We start from the raw sequence: 17000 nt of genomic DNA, 5'->3' as shown, positions 1-17000 counted from the left end.
CGTCCAGTCGTCATCTCTGCTACTTTCTGCCTCTATGCCTCTTTTATAGATGTTGGTTGGACTGCCTCTGTGACACTAACTATGATATAAGCCAAGCATACAGGGATAGGATAATTTCTTTTACACAGTAGTTACTAGGTAGATTTTCTACATAAGTTTCATTTCTGCAGAAATGACACTTACAGATAAGAAATTAAACTTACAGAATGCGCGTGTGCAGCTTAATACAAGCGTAGAAAAGTACAAAGCGTTCATTTTGATTAAAAGCTAAAACTTCAAGTTTACATAAATGTGAGAGTGCCGCACAGCAGTTATACAGAAATAAAATAAGATCTTTACAGACAGCACAACAAAAAAATCTCAAGCACAGCAAAGACCCAGGAACACCTACTGATTTACTATCAATGAGCAGATAGAGTAAAACACACAAAACCAAATTTACAAGTACCATGAATCAATACCAAAGTAAGTTCCAAGGTAATGTATGACTGAGGTGGCATAGTGATCCAATTCATAGTTGCTAAGGCCAAAATGAACCATTCCATCTATTATGTATATAAGATGGCACCTGCTTCCTGTTCACAGAAAAGAAATCCATAATGCGACCAGTGGGCCTTCTCCAGCTGCTCTAGGGCGGCTCTGATCTCCTTGCAGTTGTCTTCGTCCCTTCTGGGCCTGTTTGTCACCGGGGTAGTTCTTCTTTCTGCACCGCCAACCCCGCTCTCACCTGCCACAACTTGATGTTCCCCAGTGGGCGGGGCTAGTTCGCGTTTCCCTCGATGGCCCAGGCTAGGCCCGATGGTTGCTCACGGGGCTGCACCACCCCTACAGCCCGGCCTCACGCCACCTTCGGTGCATCGCTTTCTCGTTCCCCAGGGTTGTCCCCACACGCCTCTGACGCCGTTCTAGTTCTGAGAGCCAAATACTGGGGGGGCACGAGTACCCCAAGGTGTCATATGCCCTCACCCTATCCTATAAGAGCACCTATGCCGTCCCCTCTATTGAAACCTCACCACAAGACTCTCCACCATGCGCACCTCTATGCTCCATGCCCCTACTCGGGGACGCTGGAGTCCTTACTACTCCTAGCCGACCCTCCCCCAGCTCCCCATCAGGGGACCCTTATGAGTAGGGAGAGCACTCCCCTCTGTCAGCTACTTATTGCCTGGCTCGGGTCTCTCCATCAGAGTCCGAAGACCTCGGCGGCGATCCCGCCCCGATTACCCTCCAGCCAGGTTGTCCTCGGCTCTTCACCCCTTCTTCAGAGTTCTCCACGCCCGCCGTCTCAATACTCACTTCAGTGACCTCCGATGCTCCCTGGGCTGCCCCGGTCTTCCCTAGCTTACTCAGCCTGTCGCTCCTCTGAAGAATGGCTGGTGTCCAGGTTGCTGTGCTTCTCTCCTTGGCCACCAGTCCCTCCGGCATGCTGAATCCCCGGAGGCTTGCCCGTGAAGCATGCTCTGCTGCAGGTGCTGGCTGCAGCCTGATCTCCAGGCTATCTGCCCCCTCCAGAGCAGCGGCTGCCATTTTTAACTTTGCTGGCCAGCATTTGACGCCGACATCACCAGCCAGCCACAGCTGTAAAAAGAGGTGGCTAATGAGCTGCACAGGTTTTTCCTTCGGTTCTACACAGCTTTCGTCCCGGGCTGCAGGTAGGTGTTCTATGTTACCCCGGATCCCGGGACACATAAAAAAATTTTGGCCTTTTGCTACACAGCTTACAATTCTCACTAACACTGATTTTAGAAGGGTTGAGAAAAGAGTGATAGTTATACAAACTAGTACTCAGTCTGTTTTTATGCAGAGAATAATAATGCACGCGGGGGGGGAAAAAGGTTCCAGCAGAGGGCAGTAGTGCCCCAACAATTATCTCTTCCTCTACCCAGAATGATGCAATACACCCAAACACCTTTTGTCCAACAGCTAGTCCAACTACAGAGTTTGCCCTATATAAGATATCAAAACAAAACCTTGCCTAAGATACTGGTATAATTCATGACTGAAACCCTGCATGTTCTGAATCAACATCAGGCTTGCCATATTTATCCAGACTTGATGTCCATGTAGTTTAATGTCCTGTCTTTGAAAGTGGGTAGTACAAGATGTTTCACAGGAAGGTGCAATAACTCTTGCAGCAAATAGAAGTGGAAGATTTCCCCTGTTCCCACAATAGTTATCTCTGTTAGTAGGAACTGGAATAAGTCCTGAAGTACAAAGCAGAAGACGTAATAACACTTTCAATTTTTTTTTGTCTTTCAAAATGTTTTTCTCTTATCTCAACAGCTTCTCGAATCTGAATTAATTATACACAGCCATAATTATATGTTGTTTTTTAAATATTTCTTTTTATCAGCATTAAATATGTCATCTTTTAGTTTTATTTGCTATACTAATATCTCATCCCTCTCATATATTAGACATACTAATATCAATATACTAAGACAATAAACAAAACCCAAACAAAAAACCCAGACATTCTGACTTCTTGAGGACATATCTTGTTTTATACTTTAGTTGCACCTCCTTGTCAATATCTCTTCAATTGATTTTCTCCCAAGTCTTTAATCACCCTTCTCTGAAACTCGTTTAATTCAGTATTTTTTTTAAGCGGTGGAAAGAGGATCATATACATTATCTCAAAGGAACCTAACCCATTGATTCATAGTATTTAATTATTAATATTGTCCTCCATACCATTCCTTCTGCTCCATATTATTTTGCTTGCCTTTTGAGATCACAACTGTACATTTGGCTGAGGTCTGCATAGAGCTGTCTGCAGTGTTGTCAGGGTCCTTTTTCTACACTGATACATTTCATTTAGAACCTGATATGATATAAGCAGTTAAACTTTCCTGACAATATGCATTATTTTGTATTTATCATCAATGAACTGAATTTGTCTTTTCACTCTGTTTAGCTCTCTGATGTTCTTCTTGGTCTTTACTAAATACCTTTTTTCAATATCAACTTGTGCTGCTTTATCAGTCATCCCCTTTTTCTAAATCATTAATAGGTCACTGGATCTTACATAGAATGCCAATGCACCCTCCTGATAGACTCCTGCTACAATAAAAAATTAATCACTAAACTCCTGGATGCTACAAGAACCTCATACAAGGTATCAGGCAGCACAAGTTGTGTAGAAAACCAAATCAATTACTGAAGATGGGTCCAAAGCAAAATACCAGGAAAATTTCAAGGAGCTTGAACTTTCAAAATGTTTGGATGTGGAACAGGGATCAATGTGGATTAGTGACAGATCAAGAAAATATTAGTAATTTGAAATAGCCGTGAGTACTTTAGTATGCTAGCCATATGTTCTCAAGTTCTTCTGCATATGTATCAATGGGGAAAAGTTGGTCTTAGTGACTTTACAGTGCTTTCAGACTTTTTATTTTGCCAATAAATATGTGAAAGTCTAGATTATTTTAATCTATGATTCATGGCATATTTATTTAGGACAATTATATTTAATAGTAAAGTATGTACTGTTGTTGAACACATGGTAACTTCATTCTGATGTTACAAGATTTAGAATTTGCAGTATATATCATATTTTAACATTGCTCCCAGTTTAGTTCCTGCTAAGCACTCTTCAAATTTTGCATCCACTTCCTGGCTCTGAGCTTCAGTAAAGAGGGTCTTCCAATCTCGAACAACACCTCAGAAACAATGAAATAGACAAATCAATATTTCTGAAAAAAGTCAGATAAAGAATACTGCAATATTGACCCAAGTTGTTGAAAGACTGACCTTATTACCTCATTTCAAATCAACATGTTGCTTATACAAATGTTAGCAGGATTCTTTGAAGTTGAAGTCTTACAGTGACTTTTACATGCATCTCTGCAAGCACCTTTTATAACCAAGACATTTTTCCCCCAATCTCGTTTTGAAGGAATAACAGTAAGTGTTTCAATAGCCAGCTAGTTTTGAAAATCTTTTTTTCAAAAGATGAAAGTTAATTATCAGCCATGATTCAAAAGCATTAATCCTGCATTTGGGACCTCCCAACAGAACTCACACAGGGCACATATCTTAATAACATTTTTTAAAAAGTAATTAACTCTCTAGATCAACATTTATTTGATGATTTTTGGACTGAAACTTGAGTAATCATGCTATAGAAATCTACCTTTTCTGAAAATAATAGGACCAAACTTGCCATACTTTTCTTCAGATTTACTGCTCATTGACTGAAAAGTGGCATTTTCTGCAATAGATTGCATCTTTTCCTCAGGCAGAGAAAAATCCAAAAATGCAGCTATTTTTTTCACTCCTTCATACAGATTCTGAAAAACAAGAATGTGATGGAATCAAGTCAAAGTAAATATGTCTGATCTTTTCCTGTACTGTTGTATCATATAACATACGTCATTCTTACATAAGCCACAACACATAGGATTAGAGTATTAAGTTCAACCAAAAAAGGCTGTGGGAAAGGTGATTATTTTAGATAATATTTTATAATTCCCTCTTCAAAATGGAAATACAGGAAGCATTCATTCTTAATATTTTGCGTTTTCCCTAATTATTGCAATTGAGGATTTTTGTGTAACAGCAGGAACTGTTATTATGGAATCTTAAATTGTAAGAGTAAATGTACACATACTGTAGTTTGAGAGATCTGAGGAAAGGCACAATAGTGCCCAAAAGTTCACCTACCCTCCCAATTATATAGTTGGCTGCTATAGATATCACCAGGGATCTAGGTTTCCCATTTGCCAGGCAAAAGATTTTCTCTTTTAAAAGAAGAAGAAAAAAAAAATATCAAGAACATCTTTAAAGGAGAAAAACATGGAAACCACAGGGTTCCCCTTGCAGACTGGGAAAGTTCCAGTCTACAGGGGAGTGCTTGGGGCTGGAGGGAGCAGGAGGAGGGCGATCACAGGCAGGGGGTGCCACATACATCTATACCTGCATACATGCACATGGATGTCAGGAAGCATGGTGTAGAGCAGCTCCTGAATCTCTCTGCAGGTAAGTCTATGGGTAAGGGGGCATAAGTGACGTGGGGTGGGGCAGGAGGGGGTAGACTGAGGTGGCAGTGACAGCAGCTCATTCCAAGTCCCCACAGTAAGGGAAGGAGTGGGGCAGGGTTGGCAGCTAGGGCTGTGGTTGCCGCCCAGCTGGGACGGCGCCTGGGGCGGGAATGTGCGGCCAGGGGGCCTGACTGGGGAGCAGGACAGAACCATGGCTGGCTCATCAGGAGGGTGGGGAGCTGGCAGGGGGGCTGGCTCTCCGCTGCTGCACACACTTCCGGCAGGGGGGGGTGGGGTTGGGCACCATAGGCAATGTGTCGGGGAGGCACGGGGGGACACATGCTCCCTCAGATTTGTGCACCCACAGCAGGGCACAGGCCTGCAGCCTGGCCAGACTGGCATAAGCAGGAGCTGTCTCCATGGCCCAGTGGGTAGGACTCAGCATAGGAGAGGTGGCAAAACTAGTTGCTGGTGCTGCTGCTACTGCCAACCCCCCCACGCCAGCTTCACTGCTAGCAGCACAAGGAGTAACAGACTGGGGTAAGGGGCACTGCCGGAGACAGGGGGCTGTGGGTTGGGAATGAGGGGCACTGGCAGGGCTTGAGGGGGGTTCTGGCTTTGGAGTGAGGGGCACCAGCAAATAAGGGCTGCTCATGCCACAAAGCAGTGAGAGGGATAGCCACAGCTGGACTCATGTCCTGGACAGGGGTAGCTCTGATTTTCTATGATAAAAAAAACAAAATCAAATATAAAAATGTATAGATATTTAGCATTTATTTTATGTAACAAGGCTTCAAAATTGCTTTTAAATTGTAAATATATTAAAAAATAAGTGTTCAACTCATACCTATATATATAGTGGTATTTCATTTTAATCATGGAAAGACATGGATTTGGGATTTTTTTTAATCAGATAATTTTGGATATTTAAACAGAGTAAACCAGGTTCCCTGGATATCACCCACAAAAATTGCTTCTTGCATGCTAAATACCTATAAATTTTGGCATTTGATTTAGGGTTTTTCATTATGGAAAATCAGAATTCCTGCTGAGACTACTCTATACACTCCAGGGAATTAGACAGAGAAAAATTGAAAATTATGTGCAAGAAAACTCAACATTATGCAAAATGTATTATTATTTTTTTTACAAATTAAACTAATATAACACTATTTGGGCCTTGTTTAAAATGTATGCAGGTACTTTGTATGGCTGGGGGTGGGTGTGAGGTGTGTGTGAGGGATTTGTGGGGGAGTTATGAAGGGGTATGGGAATATGTAGGATTTGTGGGCAGGTGTGGGGCTTCTGGGGGACTTGTGAATGGGTGTGGGGAGAGCGGGTATGAGGGGGTGTGGGCAGGTGTGAGGTTTGTGGAGGGGTTGTGAAGCAGTGTTGGGGGTGTGGGTGTGGGGGGAGTTTGTGGGGAGGTTGTGAAGTGTTGTAGGGGTGTGTGTGGAGTTTGTGAACAAGTGTGGGATTTGTGGAGGGGTTGTGAAGGGGTGTGTGGGTGGAGGGGTTGTGGTACACAGCTCCCACCACCGGCAGCTCAGCAGTAGCAGGTGGCAGGCCCTTGTGAAGTTTATGGCCATAGCAGGCAGAGCCCCCAGCAGTATGCACTACTGGCTGAGTCCCAGGTCCCTCACCTGCTGGCATGGAGCTGGCCTGGCCTGCTGGTGCACACCTTTGAACCAGACCGGGCTGGCTCTGTGCCATAATGTAGATTGTGGAACTGCAGGCAGGAGCTGCAAACCATTGGGCCAAGTGGTCTCATGCCTCCATGTGCACTACAGCAGGAAGCTGCACATGAAAGCAAGCAGGAGTCTACCTAACCCAGTGGTGCACAACTTGGTGCCTCCATGTGTTGCTTCCCACCCAGCCCTATGGCATGCAGCTACCAGTCCATGTGGGGCTTCCCATGGTCACCTCCCCACTCCTTTAGCCCCACACACCCGCATCACGTTCCCCACTCATCCCGCTATCTCTTTTCCACTTTTCCATGGGAAATGGAAAACCCAGATCCCTGATCATCATTCTAACAATAATGTAATTTAATTGTTTCAGGGGGTCTCACAGACAATGGGGCATGCTTAAAGTTAATAAGCTCCATCAGTGTTTCATGATCAGGGTCTTTGTGCTTAGAATGAAAAATGGGAATGGGCTATCTAATCACATGTCTCATACAAGACCAGCAGAAACCAGAGTATATTCGCACCTTGTAGACTAAATCAGAGGTGCATAAGCTTTCATAAGTGGCACCTTAATTCGTCAGAAACAGCCAGAAGGAGATTTTAAAATGGCTGTTACATCATGCCTGCCCTCTTTAGCTTTTGAAAATAGAGCACAGGAAAGCATAATTTGCCTGGAACAAAATGGATCTGGACTGGACAAGACATTGAGAATATACTAAATGAGCAATTTTATATCAGATTTAACTAATGCCTATGGCAGCATACCATCACTGAACACAGTCCCATATGGATATACAGTTTACCCCTTAAAGAAAGCACCACTTCCCTACTCCCTCCAAGTTGTTCCAACAACATAAATAAGGGTCCCCAGCAGTTAAGTTAGTATCTCTCTTCCTCATGCCTGGAATTATTTACAAAGTCCACAAGTCAAGACATACCCTCATCTTTCGCAGTTCACTCACCACTTTTGGTGCAGAATTCTGAGTTATGTTCCTGATGAGCCTTTCTTCTAGGATAGGGGTTTCAGACATTCAGCCCACAGGCCAAATACAACCTGTAGAGGTGGGTCATCTGGCCTGTGGTGATTTTTGCTATGGCTGTCAGAACTATTGTCCTGGCATAGCTAGCACCCAGTGGATTAACAGCTGTCACTGCAGTCAGGCACCTTCTCACCACTCCTGTTTTCCCACCACCAAATTTAGCATTTTCAATCACTGGTGGTTACAAAAATCAGCAGCAGTCAGTGACAGGGGTGAGCCACAGTGGCACTGACTCCCTGGCTGCTAGCAGGAAACATGGCCCACCAACTGATTTGCATTTGATATCCCTACTCTAGTAGAATTGTTCTCCACTCACTAGCTGTTCTAGCTGTCACCTAATATCTGCAGAATTTTAGGTTCCAGACTTTCTATTTGTGACCTAGAAGGAGTCTCTGAGCAAAACTGATGCAATCCTACTCCTTTCTTTCTCAGATCCCACCAATGCCCCTAAAACCACCCAAACTCCCTATTAATTCCAGCACAATGGCCCAATATGTCTTTTCAGTTTCTAATTTATAGTAAAAATCACCTCTTTCAGTTCTTCATATGTGATTATCAAGACATTCTCATCATCAATGTGTCTGTTCCAAGCAAGCGCATGGTCAAAATACGAGCTCCAGACGACTGAAATTGAATAAAGCAAATATGGCAAGTCAAGGAAACTGAATATGTATTCAAATTAGCACTTAGATTAAATTTATAGATGAAGTTCATTATATCATCCTGGAAAGCTTAGACTGTCTAAATATTTCTGCAGTCTGTTCTCACTACTTTTCTATGAAAGAAGTTATCTTAGACCAGCGGTTCCCAATCTGTGGTACAGGTACCATGAGTGGTACGCAGATCACCTTTCAGTGGTACACGTTAACAGATTTATTATAATTAATTTATATGACAAAAATTTGCTGGTGGTACTTAAGGTTGAATTGGAAAATTTGCTGGTAGTATTTCAGATTGTATTGTTTTAATTTGGTGGTGTGCAATTTGTCAGAGTTTGGGAACCACTGTCTTGTACATCATTTGTTCCAGGATTTTTTTTTCCACTTTCTTTGCCCATGTTTCTTTTCAAACCAAACAGTAAGATTCTACCTGTCAAGTTACAGTACTTGTTTACAACTAATCAGTTGTTTAATATCCCTTAAAGGGATCAGGAATAAAATAGTGTATAAATATTAGGAAAGTGCGTGCATTGTCCATCACATAACCTGGCTGACATCTTTCTTATCAAGTGTGAAAAAAATTAAAATGTAAAAGCACAAATATGTTTAAGGTTCAGCAAACACCATATACAGGATTTACTTAAGTGGAGCTTTTAGCCTGAGTAGAGTTATCACATGCTTAAGTGCTTGCAGAAGTAGGCCCTTAAGCTGAATTACAAATTAGTTTCAGCCAGTATATTTTATTTTATTAAAATATGATACAGATCCTATGCTGTAACTTTCATTTAAGTGCAGCAGCAAGAACTGTGGGATATTTTTTCATGGTTGCTGATTCTCTGTTCAGTTTAGCCTGAACTTTAGTGTAATTTAAAGTAGCAGCGGTCCCCATATGCGAAGCAGAGATAGCCTCTGTGGCAGAAAGCCACCTTGGTTTCTCCCCAAAATCTCTGCCCTACAACAATGTGATCAAGATGGGCCAGCACAGAGGATTCACACCTCAACCTGTCTCTTTAGGTAACCTGAGCTGGCTGCATTCCTGAGGGAGGGGGGAAACCTGCTCCCTCTGCCTACGTGACTGGCATCAGTTACCTGGGTGAGGGGCATCTACCTGGTGAGCTGGAATCTGCCCAGTAACTGGTGATGTATTTCAAATTGGTTGGCGGAGAGCCAACCGGAGCTGGCCTCCACTGGACCAGGTGAATGAGGTCACAGGGGCTATATAAGTTAGAACGGGCTAGGAGGCGGACTAGCTTGGGCCATGAGGTAAGGCAGCAGCCAAGCGGGGGGCACAGACGAGCATGACCATCTAAAATTGGCTCTCTCCCCCATACTCACGAGCTAGAAACCGCCTGCCTCCAAAGGAAAACTTCACCGGCTTTTGGAAGATGCGTGTGAGTAAGCTACTTGAGATCTGACTAGATATCTAGCTGGCAGTAACTCAGATGCATGATCAAAAGGTTACCTCAGCCAGACTGTTTGCTCTTTAGGATTTCTAGGATATTGCTCAATCTTGTACCCTATTTTCACCCTACCCCTGTAACCAATAAAGACTTCCTTTGTGACTGGTGTGGGAGACTTATTGAGGGTTGGGTCTAAATTATGCCTAACAGACCCCTTAGGTCTCCGGACTAAGGGGGACTTTACTTTTTGTCCCCTGACTTGGGGAAGTGCCCCAAATGCCTGTACTGGGTCGAGTACCCATAGGACATTAGGCCTGTGTTTCCCCAAGGACACAGAGCCGGGAGTGAGTCCATTCTTGGGGTGGTGGCAGTGACGTTACCCCCAGGCTAGCGTATGTGCTCCAGGAAGGGGTCGGGCCGGACATAAGGCGCCCCTAGGGAGGCATTCAGAGCCTGGCAGGTGGTCGGGCGCAGGGAGGTGGGTGGCTCAATGCAGGAGCGCCCCCTACTGGCCCGCCACAGCCTCTGTATATAGGCCCTTTACTAGGATTTATAATGGTACAAAATCAAGTATGCAAGTTTTGTATGAGCTGGAAGTTCCCCTACTCCAGAGGTTTTTCAGTTGCTCAAATCCAGCTGCTTTCTGGCCTCTTTACTGCAAAACAGTGTAAAAGGGGTTGGAACAAAGAGTAAGACTGCACTGAAACCGCATGTACGCCACACATTACAGGACAGATGTTTCTCCCTGTCCCTTTCAACCCTGAGCATCGTAAATGGGCCGTATTCAATTTGGATTCAGCCCAAATCGGGGACAGTGATTTGATTCGTTGATCTGGATCACTGTCCCAATTCAATTCAGCCAAATCCAAATCTGAAGATTTGATGTTGATTCAGAGAATCAGCAATTCAGACACAGATATAGCTTTAAATGTTTTTTCTACATACCTCAAGGTACAGCGCAGCTTGTGAATACTGCGATGGTGGGACACATGCAGCATCCCACAGGAGCACAGCAGGGCCCCTCGTGTGCTTGGCGGCAAACCCAGAAGTGGACCACAAATACTTCCGGTCCACTTCTGGGTCCGCTGCTGAGCTTGTGGGAGTGGCCCCCCCTGCCCACCCAGCTTGGTGATCAGCTGCAGGGGGACCCTGAGTGCCCTACAGACCTAGGAGGCACCAGTCATCAAGATGGGAGGGTACAGGGGGGCCCCCCCAATACACTCCCCAGTGGACCCAGAAGTGGACCAGAAGTGCTTCTGGTCCACTTCTGAGTCTGCTGCTGAGCACACTGCGGAGCCCCCCTTCACCCCCCTCAATCCTGTGGGATGTTCCATCCACCCCACCATCTCAGCATTCACAAGCCACCTGGCACCTTGAGGTATGTAGAAAAAACATTTAAAGCTGTGTCTATGGCCGAATCATCATATCTTTCTGAATCTCTAGGAATCAATTCAGAAAGTTCCGATTTGATTCACAGAGATTAAAGGGTCTCCTGATTCGATTCAGATTAGGAGATTCAGCATCAAACCAGGCTGAATTTCTGCCGAATCAAATCAGCGACCGAAGCTTCTCACAACCCTACATTGTAAAGTCTTTCCTTTTTAAAAATGTATTTTACTACTTTTTACTCCTATTATTTTTGCAGAGACACAGCAGTTATGAAATCAGGAAATGGACTATGTTACAATGTTTCAGGTAAACTTATCAGCAAATTAATAAAAACCCTGAAACCCATGTGAGAACCATAGTAGCCAGCACAGCAAGGGGATTAGAGTGAGCCTGGTGTTAAAATTCAGTTCCACTCAGAAAAATGATTGTATAAATACATGGTTCTGACTTACTCAGATCTGTTTCCCTTCATGTAACCAAAGCCATATCTACTGACTTTAATAAAATATTGTTTTACCCCTTTTTACACTGGTAGCTCTGCAAAGCTGAAGCAGTTGTGGATATATGAATGGAACCTATTCCATTTTCCATCATTGGAACGGTGTACCAGCTTGGAAGTTCAAACTTATTAGAGGTGTAATGTAGCCTCAAGAACTGCCATCTTTTGTGGTGATGAAGCAGAAGAATGGAAGAATTCAACTTGATTCACAGTCCCAGCTTGAATTTGAAAAACTGGCAGTTATAAACAATGTTTTTATTTTTTAACAAAATACCTTTCATCTGGAAATAACCAGGTGCATCTACATGGGCATTAATGTACCACTGCTACTGTGCATTAAGTTTAGTATGTCTAATGTGAAGTACTACATAAATGCGCAGCAGCAATGGTGCACAGTCTTTTTGTGATGCTTAATTGGCAGTAGACTAATTCTACTACGCATTAGCTGACTTCCTGCCCTTTGGGCAGGGGGCTGGACTCAATGATCTCCCGAGGTCCCTTCCAGCCCTGATGTCTATGAAATCTATGAAGGTTTTTGCCATGACATGATAATGTGCAGTAGAATTAATCTACTGGGTATTAAGTGTCTCATGTAGATGTACTCGTATACATACTGATATGTGTATGGTACTCACAATGCCATTTTTATTCTACAGTAGAGCTTCACTTTAAATTGGCGTTGTTCTCATTGCTATTCTTCTTACTGGGTCTATTTGAGGCTATTTCCCACCAGGTTATTTTGTATTTGTATAATTATATAATTATAAATTGTATAATGAGTGCACTATTACACTATAGCTAAGAACAAATATTACTAAGATAAAACAAGTATACCTTCTCCGCTTATGAACTTTTGAAAGAACTCATCCCAGGAGTTCATAGTTGGAAGCACAGGATTGTTGTTGTAGAAGTGGTAAAAGGATACAGCTGTATCTTTTGGATTTCGAAATACAACCACTACCTTTTAAAACAGGAAAGAAAAATGAGTCTTGATTACAAGCATCTGGTGTTAAAAACATATTCATGTCTTGCCAGGTGCACTGTATGGGGAAATCATTATTGCTCAACAGAGCTTTGCTAAAGTCAGAGGAAGCCTGTGAAGGCACAAGATCTGTCTATACAAGTATACAAACTTGCCTGCAGGCAGGGCTTTGTTTCTAAATTTCAGTTCCCTTACAGTTTCATAGTTTCTTAGTTTCATAGTTTCTTGGGTCAGAAGCGACCTGAACAGATCATCAAGTCCAACCCCCTGGCCTGGGCAGGAACAAGTGCTGGGATCATAATACCCCAGCCTGATATCTATCCAACCTCCCCTTGAAGACCCCCAAGGTAGGGGAGAGCACCACCTCCCTTGGGAGTCCATTCCAGAGCCTGGCAGCCCATTACTTTACAGCCACTCAAGTAGGCGTAAGTCACCATATTTACTGTGCAGTGTAGAGAAGCACCCATACTGCACAGTAATTTTGGTTACTGCACAGTAAATGCACACATGTAGACACGCCCTGTCAGACTAAAATGCATCATGTTCTACAGAAGCCATACAGAGATCAACTGACAGGAGAAAATATGAATTATCTCAGAAAATGGATAATGTCAAGTTGTCAACCCTTATTAAAATAGTCACTTACCTTAGCCTTTTTTTCAAAGACAGACTTTGGAATATTATCATAATGGAGATGTGTGTAAAAAACTCGCGGAGAAGATAAATCTTTTATTTTCTAAAGCAAAACAAAAAAGTGTAAGCAAAAACAAAAAAAGCCATAAAACTTCTGCCTCAAAGATGCTGACAGTTTATGATACCAATATGTTTACTTTGAAGTTAAAAAAAAGTTGTAAGTGTCAGATAGTCTTTTCTCTCCTTTTCTAGGCTTGAGGTTAGGGTTAAATTAATATTTTTCTTTTTATCATCTCATACTTACTTCCATGGTTCGATACCTTATGCTAAGATTTCCAAGAGTAACAGAAATTAAGACAGAATCAAATTCAAATTTCCAGCATGAAAAAAATCTATGATTTTGTAACGTTTTGTTCTAATCTGAGTTGTTAAAAAAACAGAAACAATTAAAAATACTAGATGCTAAAAATACATTTCAAAATTTGCTCAATGCTGACCTGAAATTTTTCTGGCTTTCCAAATTCAAGCATCAGCTGGTGCTCCAGTGTGGGTGCCTTTTTTTGATGTGAAGCTCTCAAGTCATTTAATATCTTTAAAACCCAATTAGTTCCTGAAATAGAATAAAACAGTTTAGAGAAGGAAATTAGGAATTTTAAAATTGTAACCTGTGAAATATCCAGGACACCTGTAATTTTCCAAAAGAAAATGGTGATTTTTAAGTCGATGATATCTCCTTTGTATTGTATTATAGGCAAAAATGGATTTCCTGTACTTTTTGCAACTAGGGGCACATCTACATGAGATGTTACTGAGCAGTCTGTGCATTAGCAAGTACTAAATAAAGGCAAAGTAACCAGATTTACTGCATAGTAGTGCCGGTGAATGTCTTTTACATGACACTACTTCCCAGTAGCCTAAAAATACTATGCAGTAGCATATTAGCACTGTCTGTGCTGTGACATGCCACTGCGCAGTATTATTCGATTACTGCATAGTCAGTCATATTTTCCAGGGCAGCTGTCTTTTAGTTTACTTTATGCATATAATGTCTCCAATAGGTACTTTGGCTGCTGCTTTTGCTGTATATGGTAAATAGGCAGCAGCACAGGAATACAGTGGAAATAGTTTAAAAAAGACCACAGAATTCTTGCGCTTTCCATTCAAAACTGAGGAGCAAAGAGAACAAGCGAAGATGATTAATTAAAAGCTATTCCTGCAAATTCTGCAAACTGCTGTATATTTTTTCTTTATAACCCTAGTCAGTTCAGGGAATATTTTTCTCTTTAGGGCTAGGGACAGAAATTACATACAAGCCGGTACAAGTGATCGGAAACTAGTTCAAATCTGTAACACAACAGAAGTTCAGCATATGTAAACTGCTTTCAAAATGGCCAAAACCAGTTTAAGATAAACCTGGATGGATATAGTATCAGACTTAACTGATTTAAGTTGAATCGCTTTATTGAACTTTTGTCTCAGTTCTCCTCCAGATTCAAGTTAACTCTCAGCCCTCCAGCATCCCAGGATGCTTTGCACCTCCCCTATACCCCCTTGCAGGGTAGATGGGCTAGCATTGGCCCAAGCTGTCTGCTCCAGCCAAGCAGGGAAGCATGATCTAGCACCCTCAGCTTCTGACTTGGGCCACTGCAGCCATGTGGCTGCATTTCTGGAATCAAAAGTGAATGTCTGTTCACTTGCTTATTAGTTCTATCTACATAGCTCAGACTTCAATCTGTGAACACTGAATCAATTCAGACTTGGGCTTTTTGACTGTACTTAGCCTAGATGTGAAAAAGAATGCAGAAGCAACTGACTCAGGAATACTCAGTTGGGACAATAAAGAGCATCAGCAGTAGAATAGGTGCCTTGTAGGAAAACTCGCTATAAGGCTGAAGAATAGTGAGCAGGATTCCTCTCCACCTCAGCATGAGAGAGTGAGCAAAGGTGGAGAAAAATATTTCAGCAGAGTTCAAGAATGGAAATAAAAAAAGAGAGTTGGGGAGAACAACAGATAAGGTGGACAGAAAAAAGTTTGATGGAGGATACTTGAGAAAAGGGAAAAACATGGAACAAAAAGGAAGATAAATTTGAGGAAAGAGCTTCCAAGAAGTTAAGGAAAACCCACATATTTCGCATATCCCCCAACATTTTGATGGATCCAAGATCTACTTCATCGTTGTGATCGATTTAAGATCTTGGAAGCATGGAAATTTCAAAGACCACTATACTGAGATGTCCCAGATGCAGATCACATGAGGTTTATAGAATAATAATCAACATATGCATTATATACAACTGTGAGTTCCTTGAATTACTTGGAAATAACTAATGCAAATCATCAGGCAAGGGAACAAGTCTGAGTGGCTTTGCCCTATGAGTGAAATCACAAATCCTAGTTCAAAGGACCCATACAAACAATTACAGTGAAGGTTATAAGGAGACACACCCAAGCTGGAGGCAAAGGAACATAGAAAAAAACAGTCCAGAAAAAATAAACAAACAGGTGGTGTACTGAACACAATCCCCCACTCCTCGCTGCGCAGGTCTCCACACTCCACAGGGAGTGGAGGGAGCCCCACCCCACTTCTGTGCAGAGTCCAGCATGGGGCTTCCTTGCTGCAAGTACACAGCTGCAGTTGCGTGGCATGGAGCCCCAGGGACAGAGGCAGCCAGCGCTGCACTGGGGACAAGAAGCACAGCCCCATGCAGCCTGCTCAGCCGTTTCTATCCTTGGGGCTCCACACCATGCACTTGCAGCTCCACACTCACAGCGGGGAAGCCCTGTCCTGGATTCCACATGGAAGGAGGGAGCAGAGCTCCCTCCACTCCCGGCAGAGTGCGGGGACCTGCGTAGCAAGGAGGCAGCAGGCTCCAGTGTGGGGCTTGCTCTGCTGCAAGTGCTGGAGCTGCAGGCACAGGAAACAGAGCCCCAGTGATGGGGGAGGGAGCGGAGCCTGCCCCCGGCACAGCGCTGGCTGGAGCCATGCCATGGCAATGGGACAGGGAGGAGAGGGAAGAGTTCCCCTCTGGGGCCAGGCATCCCTGTGTGCCAGGATTGCTCCCACTGTCAGGGAGCCACTGGGGCGGGCCTGCTGGGGCCTGGCCATGCCCCTGCTTCTCAGCTTAGCTTACCTGTGGAAGAGAGGACTGCTCTAGCACCCCTGGGCTTTGGGCTTGAGCCACTACAGCCATGTGCCGAACGTCTATCCACTTACAAACCAGTTCACTCTCTGCAGGTTAGACTAACCTGCAAAGACTGAATCAGTTCAGGCTTGGGCTTTTTGAATGTCTGTCCCCAGCCAAGAAGAGTAACTCTTTTTGATTCTGATCCATCACTGAAAAAAAAGCCACTTCTGAGAAAAATCAAGTATAAAAAAAAGCAGCTGGCATTTTTTCTAATATGAAAGGTTTAAAACTTTCCAAAAAAAAAAGTCCAGGCTTCAGCTTCCACGATCACAGCCCACTCTTTGCTGAGGGAGGCAGTGGGCTGCTGGGAAGAGACAGCCTCCACCTCACTCTGCTGGGGAGGAGGCTCTTCTCCGCCAGACTGGCTGACCTGCTCAACCGGGCTTTAAACTGAGCCTGCCGGAGGATGGGGGGAGTACCACCACTGCAAGCCCACTGGGCAGTTTTTGTAAATCCAGCAGGCCAAGATGTAGAAAAAGCAGGGGCGAAAACTGTTTGCTTTTACGCTTAGTCATTCCACAAGAGCATATCTGGAGAAGCAT

At 43.4% G+C, this 17000-nt stretch overlaps 1 protein-coding gene across 2 annotated transcripts in view; it reads right to left on the bottom strand.

Annotated features, from left to right (window-relative positions):
- Positions 1-2250: 2250 nt before the first annotated feature.
- The window catches only part of LOC109319892 (sulfotransferase 6B1-like), a 24679-nt gene continuing 9929 nt past the window's right edge, over positions 2251-17000 (bottom strand). For both annotated transcript variants that reach the window (XM_019549723.1, XM_019549722.1), the window contains exons 2-7: positions 13770-13882; positions 13286-13375; positions 12492-12618; positions 8240-8334; positions 4136-4292; positions 2251-3662 (exon numbers count right to left, since the gene is read on the bottom strand). In XM_019549723.1, the coding sequence (XP_019405268.1) occupies positions 3532-3662; positions 4136-4292; positions 8240-8334; positions 12492-12618; positions 13286-13375; positions 13770-13882 (713 nt within the window). In that variant the 3' untranslated portion in view covers positions 2251-3531. The remainder of the gene's footprint in view (positions 3663-4135; positions 4293-8239; positions 8335-12491; positions 12619-13285; positions 13376-13769; positions 13883-17000) is intronic.

The sequence above is a fragment of the Crocodylus porosus genome, unplaced genomic scaffold (assembly GCF_001723895.1).
Source record: "Crocodylus porosus isolate Cpor-Errol unplaced genomic scaffold, CroPor_comp1, whole genome shotgun sequence".
NCBI classification, from domain to species: domain Eukaryota; kingdom Metazoa; phylum Chordata; order Crocodylia; family Crocodylidae; genus Crocodylus; species Crocodylus porosus.
This window is presented reverse-complemented; position numbering and strand designations above follow the sequence as displayed.